Source organism: Peromyscus eremicus, chromosome 10 (assembly GCF_949786415.1).
Source record: "Peromyscus eremicus chromosome 10, PerEre_H2_v1, whole genome shotgun sequence".
Lineage (NCBI taxonomy): Eukaryota > Metazoa > Chordata > Mammalia > Rodentia > Cricetidae > Peromyscus > Peromyscus eremicus.
In genome coordinates, this window is record NC_081426.1 from 78,454,502 (window position 1) to 78,471,705 (window position 17,204).

General features: G+C 38.2%; 1 protein-coding gene across 3 annotated transcripts; it reads right to left on the reverse strand.

Moving 5' to 3' along the window:
• Nucleotides 1-558: 558 nt before the first annotated feature.
• On the reverse strand, nt 559-16,882 carry LOC131920733 (UDP-glucuronosyltransferase 2B17-like). Of its 3 annotated transcripts, none has more exons than XM_059275173.1 (6): nt 16,407-16,882; nt 14,547-14,691; nt 13,363-13,494; nt 2,244-2,331; nt 1,556-1,775; nt 559-957 (listed from the first exon to the last, which is right to left on the reverse strand). In XM_059275173.1, the coding sequence occupies exons 1-6, from the start codon at nt 16,880-16,882 to the stop codon at nt 678-680; spliced, it is 1,341 nt and encodes a 446-aa protein (XP_059131156.1). In that variant the 3' UTR covers nt 559-677. The 3 variants fall into 3 exon arrangements, with proteins under 3 accessions (XP_059131156.1, XP_059131154.1, XP_059131155.1); XM_059275171.1 differs by having other exon boundaries at nt 14,547-14,695; nt 16,159-16,882; XM_059275172.1 differs by having other exon boundaries at nt 16,155-16,882.
• Between the last annotated feature and the right edge of the window lie 322 nt (nt 16,883-17,204).

Sequence of the window (17,204 nt, forward strand, 5' to 3'; positions counted from 1 at the left end):
CATTAACATGGCCTCAAATGGCAGCCCAGACCAAGGAGGTCCACATCACCATGGACATTGACACAGACCCCTGATACAGAAAGTCCACGGACCCAGATATGGCCCTCTGTGGCATCACAGGTATCACCGTGGCCTCAGGTAGCAGTGCAGGCCTCTGACATCCAGTTGTTCCCTGCTGCCTTCTCCTCTGCAGTTCTGCCTCTCTTCATAGAGCACAAACTGCTTCTACTTCTCTTTCTCTCCTGTGTCTCCACCACTTATTTACTCATCATAGTGGTGCCTGCCCCTGCCCAGGCCCAGGCCTCTCTTTTGTTTGAATTTTTTTAATGTTCATTTTTATTTGAAAAAGGGGAGGGTTTATTTCATCTCATAGCTCCATGTCCATTACTGAGGAAAAGTAGGTCAGAGGTTAAAGACACGAATCATAAGGCAGAACTGAAGCAGATATAATGGAGGAACTTGCTTACTATATTGTTCCTTACAGCTTGCCCAGCTTTTTCCTTTTAATTATGGTTTTTATTTTTTGAGATTATAATATAATTACATTATTTTCCCCTTCCCTTTCCTCTCTCCAAAGAAGATATGACTTGATAAATTAATCAGTGAATATTTAGAAGGCAGTTCATAAATTAGAATGATGCTGAAATTTAGTTCATGTAGTACATTCCCAATGAGCTCTACTCACTCTTCATTTTCTTTCCCATCTTTGCAAACTTTTGATAAATGAATAAGCAGGATTTTATGGTAAAGAAAGTCACGGCTGCCACACAGGCTAGTAGGAATCCAATCACATCCAGAGAGTGATACTGGTACCAGGTGAGGTTATAGGCAAGTGGCCTCAGATGCTTGGCCCCTTTGTTGCGCATGACAAACTCAATCCAGAAGATGGCTCTGTCCAGGGGCTTTATGGGCTGATCATGGTGAATGGTTGATAACCACATAGCATTCTCTTTATACCTGAAATTAATAAAATGGACATAAACTTATCTAATGAATGGAAAATGCACATGTATAATTTTTGGGGAGATAGTACAGATAATTATACAAAAGTGGAAGGAAAATGAATTATGTTTTATGTTCATAACTAGAAAGAGCTTCAGAAGCATGTTTGAGCTCCTTGAGTATGCAAGATTCAGCATATAAAAAAAATGGAAAAGATCAAATATTCCTAAGGTAGAGTTTGGAGACAGCTAAGCCTTAAATACAAAATATATCAAAAATGAGATACTATTTGACTATATAAAACTTTAGTTATCCATAAGCAATTATTAATAACTTTGTGTGCAAAGTGCATACTAGTGTTGGGAGGTATAAGTAGAAGGAAAACTCTTCTCAAGTCTCCATGGTGGCTCATATCTCTGTAAAGCAAAGAGAGAGAAAAACCTATGACACTGAATCATGCTCTAATTTGTCTCTGTACCTACCGTTATTTTTGCCTTCAAGATAATTCTTGTTCTTTTGGCCATCAGTAAGAAGGACAATAAATAATAAATAAATAAATAAATAAAGTAAAAAAATGAATAATGAATACACATTTTTAAAAGGTTATACTCACGAAGGATTGTCTATGACTGCCTCCAGTGCATTGAGCAAATCTGACCTTGACATTGTTCTAATATTTAATGCAACAGCTGCTCCTTTGGCCACCATGTAGGCAATATTATCATGTTGTTCTCCAAACAAAGGAATGCCAATAATTGGGATTCCAAAATGGATCGCCTCATAGAGGCCATTGGCTCCACCATGAGTTACAAAGGCTTTGGTTTTTGGATGACCTAGAATAAGATGAATTCTGGTTAGCATTAATTAGCTGACTTAGACATGAAATGAGAAATGTATACTATCAGGAACTGAAAGGAGATTTTCTACATGAAGAATCTTTTTTTTTAATTAATTAAATTTATTTAGTTAGTTTAAATCAGTATTGCAGTTTCCCCTCCCTCCTCATCATACGAAAACCTGTGTGAAGATTCTTATGCCCTCAACCCGAGTGAAATGTTTTCCTGTCTTAGAGCAAGATACTTAATTTACAGAGAGATGTTTGCAGATTGGCTTGTGACTTGAGACTTGAATACTGATTTCCAGTTGAACACATGGAGCACATGGTAGATAAGAGTAAATGAGTGTTAAAAAAGACCAAGTGCACACCAGAACTTGTTATCTTAAATAAATAATACATTCACTAAATGTAGTATAAGGGATTTTGAAGTCAACTAGGATAGGTTTGCTTTCCAGAGTCTTACCTAGAAGGTCATTCTGGGGGAGCCAATTGTAGACTCTGGTATTGGGTCCTAAGGTATCCGGTGTTTTACCATCAAATCTCCAAAGAACCTGTTAAATGTTAGATAATCTTTATAGCCTGAGCCAAATTTAATAATTATACTGACTGAGCAGGTTGTGTTTAGGAATCTAAGTGTATATTCATTGCATGTATGTGCATAACTACATTAATGAATAAAGATCTATGAATTGAAAGAGCACAAGGAACATGGATATGAGAGGGTTTGGAGGGAGGAATGAAAAGGAAAAAAATGATACAATTATATTGTAATTTCAAGACCAAAATAGAGCCTTTTTTTCTTTTCATTTGTCTTTATTATGAAATTTTCTACTCACTCCACATACTATCCACAGATCCTCCCTCCTCCCTCCTCCCACCCCCCAGCCCTCTTTCCCAAGTCACCCCGATCCCCACATCCCCAAAATCGAGGTCTCCCATGGGGAGTCAACAGAGCCCAGCACACTGAGCCTAGGCAGGTCCAAGCCCCTTCCCATTGCACCAAGGCTGTGCAAGGTGTCACACCACAGGCACCGGGTTCCAGAAGCCTGCCCATAGACCAGGGACAGATCCTGATCCCCCTGCCTGGGTGCTGAAAATAGAGCCTTTTAAGTTTACCTATAACTTAGCTAAATACCTGCCTGAGGAGGGAGGAAGAAATCAGAAGAGGTGAGCAGTGAGAACTATTGAGAGACTGAAATGAAGAATGTGCCAGCAGTTTCTGTGTTAATTTTTACATTCATACTGGTTGAACATAATCATCATTTTCCAAGTGGAGATCTTTAGACAAATGAGATAGTTAATGATGCATGAAAATATTGAATACACTGCCATGGTGATGTAATTCAGTTTCAGAGAAGAGTGGCACATTACTAATAATTTATATTTTACATAAATATATTTTGATAATTCTAATAGTCTAGTTTTAATATCATTATATTGTAAATGCTTTACAGTTTACTTTTATTCACTTGTTCTATGTTATTTTTAATGAATTTCAAGGTTTTGTCTTTGATTATTTACTTATGACAAATATTCCTGATCCACAATTCTCTGTGGTCTGGAGTTCTTTGATACATTGCCATCGTGTTTGCCAATAGGAATAAGGAGTCATCTGATTCATCTCAGAGTAAACTTGCATAGTGTAGAGTTGGAACATTGTCCAGGAATGGAGTCACATGAGTGTTGTAGCCCACTAGGCTTCCTCATGGCTGTACCCAGCAGGACTGCATAGAGAGGATGACTGGACCACGGACCTGAATGCAGGTATTTTGTAAAAAGCAAGGGGGAGGTCTTTTGCTCCACCCCTTAACATTGTTATAAATAGAACTTTGGAATAAAGATCTGGGCCCATTTGGATAATGATCCTGGCCCACCCAAGTCAATCCTGTGTTTTCTCTCTGTTTCTCACTACCTCTATTTCTAAATAAGTCACTTATCCCTCATTCTTCAAGAGTTCCTGGGGTAAATAAGTGTGGGGGGGGGTGGGGAAACCTCCACATATGAGGAGAATTCTGAGTGCTTGAGAGAACACTCTAAGAAAACAGGACAAGAATCTTGTGACCTCAGTTTCCTCAAAACACAGGATTGTTCCTGGTGTGTGTTTTCACCCTCCTCCCAGGTGTAGGGAGTGGGTCTACTTCAGGTTAACCACTGCTGCTTGCTATTGTTATCCAGAGAATGTTTAAACTGCCCTTTCTGTGCCTCTGTGGTGGTTTGCATAAAATGGTCCCTTAAGGGAGTGGCACTATTAGGAGGTGTGGCCTTGTTGGGGGAAGTGTGTCACTGAGGGGGCAGGCTTTGAGGTCTCTTTTCCTCAAGCTTCCCTCAGTGTGACTTTCAGTGGAGTTCCTGTTGCCTGCAAGATGTAGCACTTTCAGCTCCAATGCCATGTCTGCCTGCATGCTGCCATGCTCCCCTTCATGATGATAGTGAACTGATTCTCTGAAACTATAAGTGAGCCACCACAATTAAATGCTTTCTTTATAAGAGTTGCCTTGGTCATGATGTCTCCTCACAGCAATAAAAACTTAGCTAAGACAGCCTCTATGGAAAAACACATTTTTTGGGGGGCACACATGATTTGTCTTTATGACTATATACAGCTTCAACTCATGTGATCTTTGCTCATGTGACCTTTCTTAACCCTCAGAGTATGCATTGTCTGATTCTCTGAATAAAGTTGGCTACTGCATGAGACTTTAGACTGCCTCATTTATTTTCTCCTTTCTCCCAAGATCCACTGTCTCTGGAACTGTAACAAGGGACTTCTGAACAGGGAGATGAAATTGGCTATGTGAAAGGAGAGGGAGAACCCTCACAGAAGGAGGTAAATGAGAATAATGGGGCAGAAACCAGGGAAGGCTTTTTGCCTTATGTTGAGGCTTGTGCATCCTTTTTTTTTTTAAAAAAAAAAAAGAAAGGAAAAGCACAAGTTACCAACATCACAGCTATTAGACCGCATACAAATGGCTTGTGATTATAATCCCTAGTTTCCAGAAGAAAGGCTTTAGATGAATATATGGGAGAGTGCTTGAGTGAATACTGAAAAAGCATATAATAAGGAGAAAAGATCCTCATTCAATTTTGTGTCACTTGGGCATTGATTTGGACTATTATTAAAATACTTAAGGAAGATAAGGGGGTTATTAACCATGAGGAAGAGATGGCTAATTCCTGGCATGAATATAAACTGAATGATCACATCTTAAAATTGGTAAAGGAGGCAAAGAAAAAACAAGAGAAGATTTTCCCAGTGTAGATAAATCAAAAGTAAAAACAGCACCAGTGATATCTGTGCAGGAGATGGCTCCCTCAGTTCCCTTACTGGAGTCTCCTTTAAAGGTGTTTCCTTTATTGCCTAAAGAATATCCTGAATTATGGGGTGAGGAGTGTGATAATTAATCTAATATTGAATTCTCTCCAATTTTTTTTTATGAGGATTTAGGAGAGCCTGTGAAAAAGCTAATTTACAACCTAGACAAGCTAGAGTATGGCATAGACAAGGAATTACTTTGCCAATTCTCTCCCTGGCCTCACAAGCTGAGCTTGGTATTTGCAGTGAAATTTCAATAAAATTAAAATGATTATCAGGGACTAGATATGGATATAATGAAAGATTTTAAGAACTCTTGTGCTTCTTGTGGACCTACTGTTCCATGTAGTAATGAATATCTTTTTGGTTGTAACAATAATTCACAATGGTTGCCATATGATTTTCATATAATTGTTAAAATGGTTCTTGGCCCTTTTAAGCTTCTTCAGTGGCAAATGTGGCCAGCAGATAAAGTCCATAAAAAAGTTCTACAGCTAGGACTGGCGGGGGAGGTAATCCTAGAAATGTCACATTTATAGGAATATGATGACAGGGAATGGTAGATGGGTATCATCTGACTATTAGCTGCATAATATGCCTCCTGCAGCTCACCCACACATTAGGGATGTAGCTATGGCTGTCTGGATGAAAACTGATATGGAGTCTGACTTCAGATCTAGTTATATAAAAAATGTACACCATCCCTCTGAGCCTTATGCTGATTTCATAGACTCAAAGATGCTATTGAAAATCAAGTAAAAGGGGAACAAATTCAAGAGTTATCATTAAAACAGTTAGCTTTTGACAATGTCCATGAAGATTTCCAAGGATTAATCAAGCCTCAAAGAGAGATAGAAAATATTATGGACTTTCTGAAGTAATGTAGAAATGTAGGGACCTCCAAACAAAAGCAAAATTAGCTGCTATAGAAAGCTATGCTATACAAAAACAGATATTAGCACAGTGGCCACTTAAAGAAGCAATATAAATTGACCCTACACAAACTGAATGTTCAGAATCAATGAGCTCCTGGCTAATGCCCTTTATGAAAGAAAGGAAAACATTGGCTTAAGAAATGCTGATCTAAATGTGATAAGGATAGCAATACATTGCCTGACAACAATAACAGTACCAGTCAACAATAGGGAAGCATGTTGAGGGGGTTTCCTAAAGACTCCACAAGATTAGAGGGTTTAAATCCAAAAACAATAACATTTATGGCAACTTCTGATTGTAATCAATCTATTCTTTTGTTATAAGATGCTCCTCAAGGAAGTACTTTTGGTAGTCCTTTCCTCTCTTCAATGCCCCTTTAAGCTACACACTGGATGTGGGGGACCTATACTGCCTCAAACATTTGGACTTTTATTGGGTTGCAGTAGTTTATCCATGAAAGGAATCATAGTTCATACAGGAGTCATTGATGAAGATTATACAAGAGAAATTGCAGTCACAATCACAGTGCCTTCTAATTGGCCAGGCGAAATGATTGCAGTTATTATTACTGATTATATAGTCCCTTCATGAAAAAAATTGCTTTGTGACTGAGGATGTATTAGTACAGATAAGACTGTAGCATTAAGCACCTTATTTAAAGAAAATGATAAACCATCATTGGATTTTAAAAAATGTTTACAGGATTAATTGGTCATGGAATTGATGTTTCTCTTATAACCATGGAATAATGACCACCTAAATGACCTGTTATGGGAGGTAAATTCAACACAGATAGGGTTGGGATCTGTGAGTTCTAACAAGATTAAACAAAATGCTACAAAAATTTTAATGTGTGGGCCCAGAATTTATGGAAGTTCTCCGGTTTTACATTATTCAGGTTCTAATTAGTCTTTGGGGAAGAGACTTTCTACAAGGTCATGCAGAAATCTATATTCCCACCTCAAAAGCTGCCCATTCTTCACAATCGCAATTGCTGATGAAAAGAATGGGTTATCAAAACCGAAAAGGATTAAGAAAAGAGTTACAAGCGATTAGGGAACCTATATTCCCACATGGACAAGATCATAAGCATGGTTTGGGTTTTGCATAGGAACCCAAAATTGTACAAATATCTGGATACTTCAGTGGCCTGTTCCTAATCACAAGTTAGTCAGAGAATAGTGAGAATGGGCACACAGAGCTCTCTTTTTCTCTCTGCAAGTCTCCTCTTTTTGTAATTAAAAAATATTCTGGTAAATGGAGATGGTTGATTGACTTATGAAATGTTAATGCCACCTTGTGGCCAATGGGAACTTTACAGCCTGGTTTACCTACAGACAGCTATTTTTTTAAATTAGTATTTAATTTTTTTGTTGTTGTTGCTTTACATATGGACCACAGTTTGCCCTCCATTCCCTTCTCCAACTCCCCTTTTACCTCCCCCACCCCCATAAACACTCCTCAGAGAGGATAAGGCCTCCCTTGGGACTCAACAAAGTCTGGCATACAAAGTTGAGGCAGGACCAAGCCCCTCTCTCCCTGCATCAAGGCTGAGCTAGCTATCCCACCAAGGGATGGACTCCAGAAAGCCAGTTCATGCAACAGGAGTAAATCCTGGTCCCACTCTGGGGGCCCCACCAATAGATCAAGCCACACAAGCATCACCCACATTCAGAGGGCCTAGTTCAGTTTCATGCAGGTTCCCCAGCTGTCAGTTCCGAGTCCGTGAACTCCCACTAGCTCGGGTCCACAGTCCCTGTGGTTTTTCCCATGATTATCTTGAACTCCCTTGTCATATAATCCCTCCTCCGTTTCTTCACCTGAACTCCAGGAGCTCGGCCCAGTGCTTAGCTGTGGATCTCTGCATCTGCTTCCATCAGTTACTGAATGAAGGTTCTATGATGACAATTAGGGTACAACAAAGGAACTTCTGGAGGCATCACCATCCCTGACTTAAAGCTCTACTCTAGAGTTATAGTAATAAAACAGCTTGGTATTGACATAAAAACAGACACATAGATCAATGGAATTGAATTAAAGACCCTGACATTAATCCACACACCTATGAACACCTGATTTTTGACAAAGAAGCCAAAATTGTACAATGGATAAAAGAAAGCATCTTCAACAAATGGTACTGGCATAACTGGATGTTGACATGTAGAAGAGTGCAAATATATCCATATCCATCATCATGTACAAAACTCAAGTCCAAATGGATCAAAGACCTCAACATAAATCCAGTTACACTGAACTTGATAGAAGAGAAAGTGGGAAGTATCCTTGAATGCACTGGCACAGGAGACCACTAAATATAACACCTAAATATAAACCTAAATATAACACCAGTAGCACAGACACTGAGAGCAACAATTAATAATTGGGACCTCCTGAAACTCAGAAGATTCTGTAAGGTAAAGGACACAGTAAATAAGACAAAATGGCAGTACACAGAATGGGCAAAGATCTTCACCAACCCCACACTTGACAAGGGGCTGACCTCCAAAATATATAAAGAACTTAGTAAACTAGCCATCAAAATACCAGACAAGTATTGTTAAAGATTGGCCTTTAATAGTTTTACATTTAAAAGGTTGATTTTCTATTATACATATTCATCCTGATAATAAGGTACGTTTGGCCTTTTCTGTTCCTACATTCAGTTATAAAGAACCTCAGCTCTGATATCAATGGATTGTATAACCTCAAGGCATGACAAATCCTCTATTACGTGTCAATATTATGTAGGAAAGCTTGTGAGGGAGGCCCTCCCTCAGGCTTGTATTTGTTAGGTTTCAAACCTGGGACAAATGGCTGAGGTGCCTATTTCACATTTCAAGGCTGACCTGGCCTCCTGGTTTTCCCTGCAATCCCTCAGTCCCTACCTGTCACAGGGCCCTTCTGGATGGCATACCCTGCCCCCTTTCCTGAACTCTCCAGCCCAGGAGGCTGGTCTGGTCTTCCCTAGATAATCTAACCATTTTGTATGCCCGCTATTTTTTTTTTTTGTACCTTTGACGTCCTGGCTGCTTCACTTGGTTTCCCTCTCTCCCCTTTCCCTTCACCTCTTCTCTCCTCACATGGCACAAGTCAGTCTGGTCAGGACTGCTCTGGACTCTCCCTGTCCTTGTCCCTGTCTCTGGCTATGCTCTCTCATATATTTATAATAAACCTTCTCCACCACCATACCTAGGGACAGTCATGTCCTTCCCTTTCCTTTTTATTTTTTTCATTCCATATTATTCATTATATGGGTGATATCCTGTTAATCACCCCCAAAGAGAAAGAGCTGTAATCCATATATGACATGATTCAACATGTGCTACATAAAAATGGGCTTATTATTACATCTCAAAAAGTACAATGATCATGCACTTTGTAATATTTGGGGTAACTAGTTACTAGAACAAGTGCTAAGAACCACCACCCCTGCCCCCCACAAATGTCCATTAGACTCGACAATTTAAAAATACTCAACAATGACTTTCAACCATTATTAGGGAGTATTAATTGCCTACATACTAGTTTAGGAATACTTTATTATGTGCTAACCAATCTATTAAATCTTTGAAAGGAGAGACGGCATTGGACAGTCCTTATTTTATCTTGAGAGGCAAAGGAAGAATTACAGCTTTTGAACTGAAACTGAAGGAGGCATTTGTGTATCGTGTGGGTCCTTTGCTGCCTTAAAGCTACTTATTTTCACCACTAAATTGTCTCCTACAGGTAATATAGCATTGGAATGGATTTAATTACACCATAAGGTCCATAAAATACTAACAGCTTACCTTACTCTTCTCTCTCAATTAATAAATTAGGGGAGGATCCAATGTCAATAATTATATGGATTTGAGTCTTGCTGTATTATATTACCCCAACTAACAATAAGTTTTAAAGAGAGTTACTGAACTCTATGAATTTTCAAATTTCATTTATGCATTACTATGGAAGGATAGGACACTGTTTTAATTTCATCTTCTATCCTATTATTTCCTGGAATGTGTTTTTGCTCTCCTCCCAGGTGTAGCAGACAGGAGTGGGTGTACTTCAGGTTAGCTATGACTGCTTGCCATTGTCATCCAGAGAATGTTTAAAGTGTCCTTTAGGTGCCTCCATGGAAAACATGTTTTTGCCACACATGGTTTGTTGTAATGATTGCGTACAGCTTCAACTTATATGATAATAACTCAAATGACATTTCTTAACCCTCACAATATACATTGTCTGATTCTCTGAATAATTCTGGCTATTGTGGCCAGGCCGTGGTGGCACACACCTTTAATCTCAGCACCTGGGAGGCAGAGCCAGGCAGATCTCTGTGAGTTTGAGGCCAGCCTGGTCTACAGAGCGAGAGCCAGGACAGGCACCAAACTACACAGAGAAACCCTGTGTCAATGTGCGCCCCCTCCCCCCAAAAAAGCTGGCTATTGCATAAGATTTTAATCTGCTACATTTTATCAGTTCCATTCTTCCAAGTGCCACTACCTTTGGAATGGTGACAGTGTAGATTTTAAAACAAGACATTAAACCTTCTGTATCATTTTCACCCAAAACGACATATGTTCTTTGTAGAGCAATTTCTGTGGACAAACAGGCTCAGAACATGCCTGCATTACCTGCACTTTGGAACTCCGTCTGCTGTCCAAATGATAACTATGACCACACCAAGTGAGACTGACATTTTGTGGTGATATATTGTATACTCAAATAAAGCTTGCCTGAGGATCAGAGGACAGAGCCAGCCACTAGATTAGACATAGAAGTCAGACAGTGGTGGCACACACCTTTAATCTTATCACTTGGGAGGCAAAGATCCGTCTGTACCTCTGTGAGTTCAAGACCACACTGGAAACAGAGCCAGATAGTGTAAGCATACATGCCTTTAATCCCAGGAAGTGACAGCAGGTTGGAGAAAGGTATATAAGGCATGAGGAAACAGGAACTAAAGCAGTTCAGCTGAGACCCTTTCAGGTGAGGACTCAGAGGCTTTTAGTCTGAGGATTCTTGGGAACAGGATCGGCTTAAGGCATTGGCAAGGTGAAGTTGGCTGTGGCTTGCTCTGCTTCTCTGATCTTTAAGCTTTCACCCCAGTATTTGGCTCTGGGTTTCTTATTATAAGACCATTCTAAATTCGAACAATAGCATTTCTCTTTCTTTTTCATTTCTTTGGGATTTTCATGTAATGTGCTTTCATCATATTCACCCCCGTCCCTATCCACTACACTTGGTATCCTTAAAAAAAGAATCTTTCAAGACCAATTGTGTACTCTAAATATTCTTGGATGTGTGGTCTTCCAGTAGAGAGTGGTTGACTTACCAGGGGCTACTCTCTTCCTGTCTCACAAGCTAATCATTGTCAATAGTTCCATGGCCTTGGGTGGGATTGTATACCCACCTCCCCTTTCCATGCTCAGATTTTCTCTGTTTTTGGTTGTACAAGTTATGTTCACTTTTTTATTCACATGAATTCAAATCAATGCAATCATTCTTTTCATGAGAAATCAGTTTTGCTTTAGGATTCTAAGAATTCTAAGATATACAGATCTCTAGTCACTAATGACAGGAAAAGTTGCATATAGACTTTCGAAGGTGAATCCACATTATTGGATTGTCACTGAGGTTGGAAATATCTTCCCCCATCTCTACCTCATTCTCTCTTTCCCTCCCTGGGTGTTCTGGGTTGTGTTGGAGTATATACGAGCCAATTTGTGTGTGAATGCTGATTAAGCGTTCCAAGGTGACTGTGCGGAATGGAGAAGAATACTTACTCTTCAGGTATTCATTCTGATGTCTCTCCTGTTGGAGACAGAGATGGAGACAGAATATCTAATTTTCTGTTTGATTTTTTTCCTGCTGCTGGCCCACAGGAATTCTCCTATTTCTGCCTTTCATCTCTGATAGGAGTGTTGGCATTACAGACGTACAGTATCGTTTCTGACTTGATATGGGTTTTGGGGATTTAAACTGAGCTGATCACACTGCACTGAAAACATTTAACACACTGAGCCATTTTTGTAGCTCAGAACTTCATTAAATGTAGCAAATAGACATTAAACATGTAGCAAATGCTCCATTTTATGAGGTTTGTCATGGAGTTCTTAAATTATTACCTTATTTGGGGCCTGGATTGGAACTGATTTGAATATTGATGAGCATATTAATCTCTGCAAGGATTCTTTGCAGTCTACGGTAAATAATTTATTATTCACAAGTGATGTTATTGAAAAATATCCCCAAATTTAATGACACTACTTTACATCTTGCTGATGGGAATGTAGTCTTTATGATGAACTGCAAAGATTTTCCTTCAGAGTTCAGAATGTTCTGTGACAGGAAATCCAGTCTCAAACCAAAGCCTATGATAGGTGCTAATGTTAGAATTCTCAGACCATCTCAGAAAATGGAACATTATCAATATAGCCAACGTAGATTATAAAATTATGTAAACAAACAAAAAAATTAATGTAGATGATTAAAAACAAAAAAACTTAAAACTTAAAAATATTCATGAACACTCAAATTTAATCTGTAGAAAATTACTTTGTGGTATGCTTAATGAAGTGAGTCTTCTGAGACTTATTTTAACTTTAAGTTCCTCTGGACTCTGTCTTATTTTCATATTTCTTCCTTGAATAGTAAGAGCTTCACTCTGACTGGTGACAAGCAGGGTCCTGTCTTTCATCTTTTATGATGCACAGAGATCACTGTGAGGGAAGCTCCCATCTCTACCTTTCCTTTATCTGCTTCTCCTACACATATTGGCAGGCCAGTCCATAATTGTTTTTTTTATTTTTATCTCTTTCTCTCAGTTAGCCAAAAATGTACTTTAAGTGTTGCTGACCCTTGGACTTGCTTCCTTTAAACACCCCTTTCAACTGTGCATTGAATAGGCCTACTCCAAAATGAAGATGCAGAGTCATGCTACGCTTCGAACTTTTTCAATATCTGCTTACTGTTATTCTGCTAGAAATAATAAATACAAATTAACCTCCCCCCCATTTTAATGTATGCAGTGACTTTAAATATTCAACAAATACAACAAGTGACTCTGAAGAATTTGGCTGTCTACGTACTCTGGATAGCAAGTCATCATCATGCCAGCCTTTCAGAATGTGCCCACAGTGGTCACAGTGTTTTATCCAAGTCATTCTCAGTCAAAAACACCTTCTGTAGCATTGTACATCTATTGTGAATATCTGTTTCTAAATGTGGCTAAGGTAGATTAGAGCTTTCTTACAACTTTACCTTTCACACAGTCATTTCTATAATCAGACCTTCGAGGACTTTCACAGACTTAGTATACAGTTGCCTCCCATGGAGCACTTTACCTCACCTTTTGTGGAATCTGGGCAAGGGCCCACGCAATTGCATTGGCCATTTCTTCTGTCATGTTTCTGACCACTGACCCCAGAGTAAACACCACAACACCATGCTCTCCAGAGCTCTGGACAAAGTCCTCCATTTCCTGTGAAGAGAATTTGCTTCATGACAAAGTAACAATTGTAGAAAAGTTACCTATGAAATCTCTATGAAAAACTAGGAGAATAAAAATTGAAGTGTTCCTAGGAATTTTTAGAATAGTGGTGTTAAAACATGCAGAAGACAAAAATGGCAATGTCAAAGACTTTGAACTTCATAGGCATCAATACAGATTGTACTCACACATTGTGCCGCAATCATTCCAAATATTTTCCTCTAGCAAAATTAAAACTCAGGAGTGCAAGCATCACATATGAAGTATTTATATATCTTCATTGACATGTTTTCATCCTACAGATAGGGTGATATTTTTCCCTTGCTATTATTTCCCTCCTATTATGGCTGATTTAATATTATTATCTAGTGTTTGATGAAATAATATATATGTTGCAGTATGTACATATGTGATAGTTAACACAAACTTCCTATTATGATAAATGTTTTGGTTCTTTATAAAATAATCATGACTGCATGATAAACACATATACTATATAATAGTTTTCTGATATTTTTGTGTATAAATAGGGTATTTTCAGAGATGACTTCCACAATTTACTGGTTGAATAAAAACTATGTTTATGCTATTTCTCTGGATATCAAACAATTACCTCGATAAATTTTCATCATAGCTTTTGATGATTTTCAGTTTCTGATGTGAAAAGTTTAACTGACTTAATGTCTCTGTTTATGTGTGTGTGTGTGTGTGTGTGTGTGTGTGTGTGTGTGTGTGTGTATTGGGGGTGCTGCGGGGGCTCCCTGTCATTATTTAAGCACATGGATGCAAAAATTAAAATATGATGTCTTCCTCCATCAATCTTTAACATAGTTTTGAGACTGTCTCATATTGAACACAAATACTGATATGATTATTTCCCAGGTCTATCACATTCTTTCCTGAGTTTATTGAACTCCTAGTTAGCAGGATGTTTAATTCCACTTCCTATCTCTATCACAAGGAGAACTATGTAAAGAGAAGTGTCGAATCACTTTCACCAGAAATTAAATCAAATGAAAAAGAGATTACAACAACATATTTACCTTAGGCAAGGGTTTTGCAGGTTTGCAGTGGAGTCCTCCAACATAGTCAACATTCGGTAAAGTTGGGTGAGGAAAATCCAGATCCCAATAGGATCTAATGAGCCACATTTCCGCTTTGCCTCTTGTCTCAGCTAAGGTGATGGGCCTTCCTAGATGAAGAAAATGAGCACATAAGGAAGAAAAAATTTGACAGGATTGTTATCTGAATATAAAATACATTTCTTAAAAATGAAAAGAAGTAATGTTTGATGTAGAACATACACATTTAAGAACCAGTGTTTATTGATATGTAACATAATTTGCATGTGTAATGGATTTGTGGCTCACATAATATATATAAATGTTAGCTTTGCTTTATTTTTAAAGCAAACTCTAAGAATTACCTCATATTTCCTCAGTAATTTGAAATAATAAATAGTTATTGAAATAACCCACTAAGCCAGTATATCAACGAGAACACACTTTACTCCTCTCTAAATCTTCAAAAGGAACATTGCAAATATAAACACACATTCCAAAAGTCACACCACACTGTGTACCCTGGCCAGATTTCCAGGGTCACTGTAGTTTGTGGCTAGTCCTTCTTTCTCGTTTTGCCTAACGAGCTGTAGAGTTGATGAACATCTGAATTTCTGGTTAGTGTCTCTACTGCTGTTTCATTTTAAGACATTTAATAGTGTTTATCCTATATATATACAATCACAGTATTTTCAGAAATTATGAGAATAGAAATTTTTTGTCTTTACTACGTCTTATTTTTTAAGAGAAAAAAAAAAACATGACTTCAAAAAACTCAGACTAAGTAGTACATGTGTGTCCCTGCTTTTGTAGTGTTTAAACAGTGGATGTAAGGAAAGTATAAAATAAAGGATGTGGCATTGGCAGGAACCTCAGTTCCTTTTTTAAGCCCGTGAACTTACATGGTATCTTTCAAGAATAAGGGAATTCTTTAGGAAATACGAAGAAAATATTTTACGATTTGTATTTTTATTTATGTGCCTGTGTGAGTATATGCTAAGTTTATTCAGGTGTCTGCAGATGCCATAAAGCAGTAGCTCCCTGAAGCCGAAGTTATAGGCAATTTTGAGCCACTGAACCTGGGTGGGTGCTAGGAACAGAAATCAGGTACTCAACACGAACAGAAAACACTCTTAATCATTTGGTAATGTTTTCAGACTCCACAGTTTAATTTTTAAGAAAGACAGTGGCCTGTGCAAAAGAAAATAATTTCTTGAGTGTGATATACATATTGAAACCGTAAAATATGTCATCCTATAATCTACAGTAATCAAGATTTGGTTAACTAGCTAGTAACTTGTTAAAATAGATGAAAAATAACAGTCAAGTGAGTAAAGAATCACTTAGGGAAGTCTGCTTCCATCTCTTTGCAACTGTCTAGCTCACCAGAATGTCCCATGTCAGGACTGCTGACTGCTTCTATTTGATCAATATCATGAGCTTTTACAGGGTTTGTGAGTTTGGTAGCTAATATTGTATTACATTTGATCACCTATAAAACACAGTTTCACTTTGTATTTCATGGACATAAGAATGTATTTAAATACTCATGAAATTTAGGTCAATGAGTTACTGATAAGAAAACATAACTTACCCAAAGTTTCACTGTAAAACTGATCCCATTTCTTCTCATTTAATGGCTGGAACCAAAAGTCAAAATAAAGCATACATATCATGTTTTTTACCCTCTCCATGAATGTCATTTGACCACCTAATCCTGACAGAATCATAGGTACATAGGAAGGTGGGAGTATTAATCCTCCACTGTACTTTTCCGCTGTATAACCAGGAGTGAAGCGAAGACTGTACAGAAAAGGGATCTGGAGAAGTTCAGCTATCAGCTCCCCACAGGGGGCAACAGCATCTGAGAAAAGGACATCAAACTTGGAATTCTGTAGTTTTGTCATAAGTTGTTTGTTTGTAACTGTGTCTTCACAAAGACTTTGATATGTATCAGAATATTCATCATGCATGTTTTGTAGCAAAGGAGAGTATGATAAGCATGTATCTCTTGGTATCTCGTAAATCCATACATCTACAAACCTTGTGAAAAACTCTTCCAAATCGTCTTTACTGAGAGATGTGGGAAAAGTCTCAAACTTCAGGCTAGGTGATTTTTTGGGATCAACAAAGATAGAAGATGCAGGTCTCAGAACTGTCACTTCATGACCCCTCTGTGCAAGTTCATCCAGTATTATCTTCAGATTCAGCCAATGACTGAATTCCATCGGCCATACCAACACCTTCCCACAATTTCCAGGTCTGAAGTAGCAACTCATCTGCAGGAGCAGCAGAACAGACATCCACTTCACAAACATCCCGGGAAATCAAATCTTCTGTTCACAGTGTGTTCCCTTTTGTCCTTGCTCATCCTTATATCTAAGATGAAAAAGTCATGAGTTAAAATATAACCCAAGTTGGTTAAAGCAAATATAGTAAATGACCGCGTTGAACTTGGGAACTGACTGGAGATAGTAAAAGCAAATATTAATTATTTCAGATTTGCATGTGGTATTTAATGTCACATGTTTTATAATGAAGTAAATTTAGGAGTCAATGACCTGTTAGTAAAACTTTTGTTTGTAAGAGATTTGAGTAGTAGCAAGAACACTGGTTTAGTGCAAGGTTAGTCTGAACTTT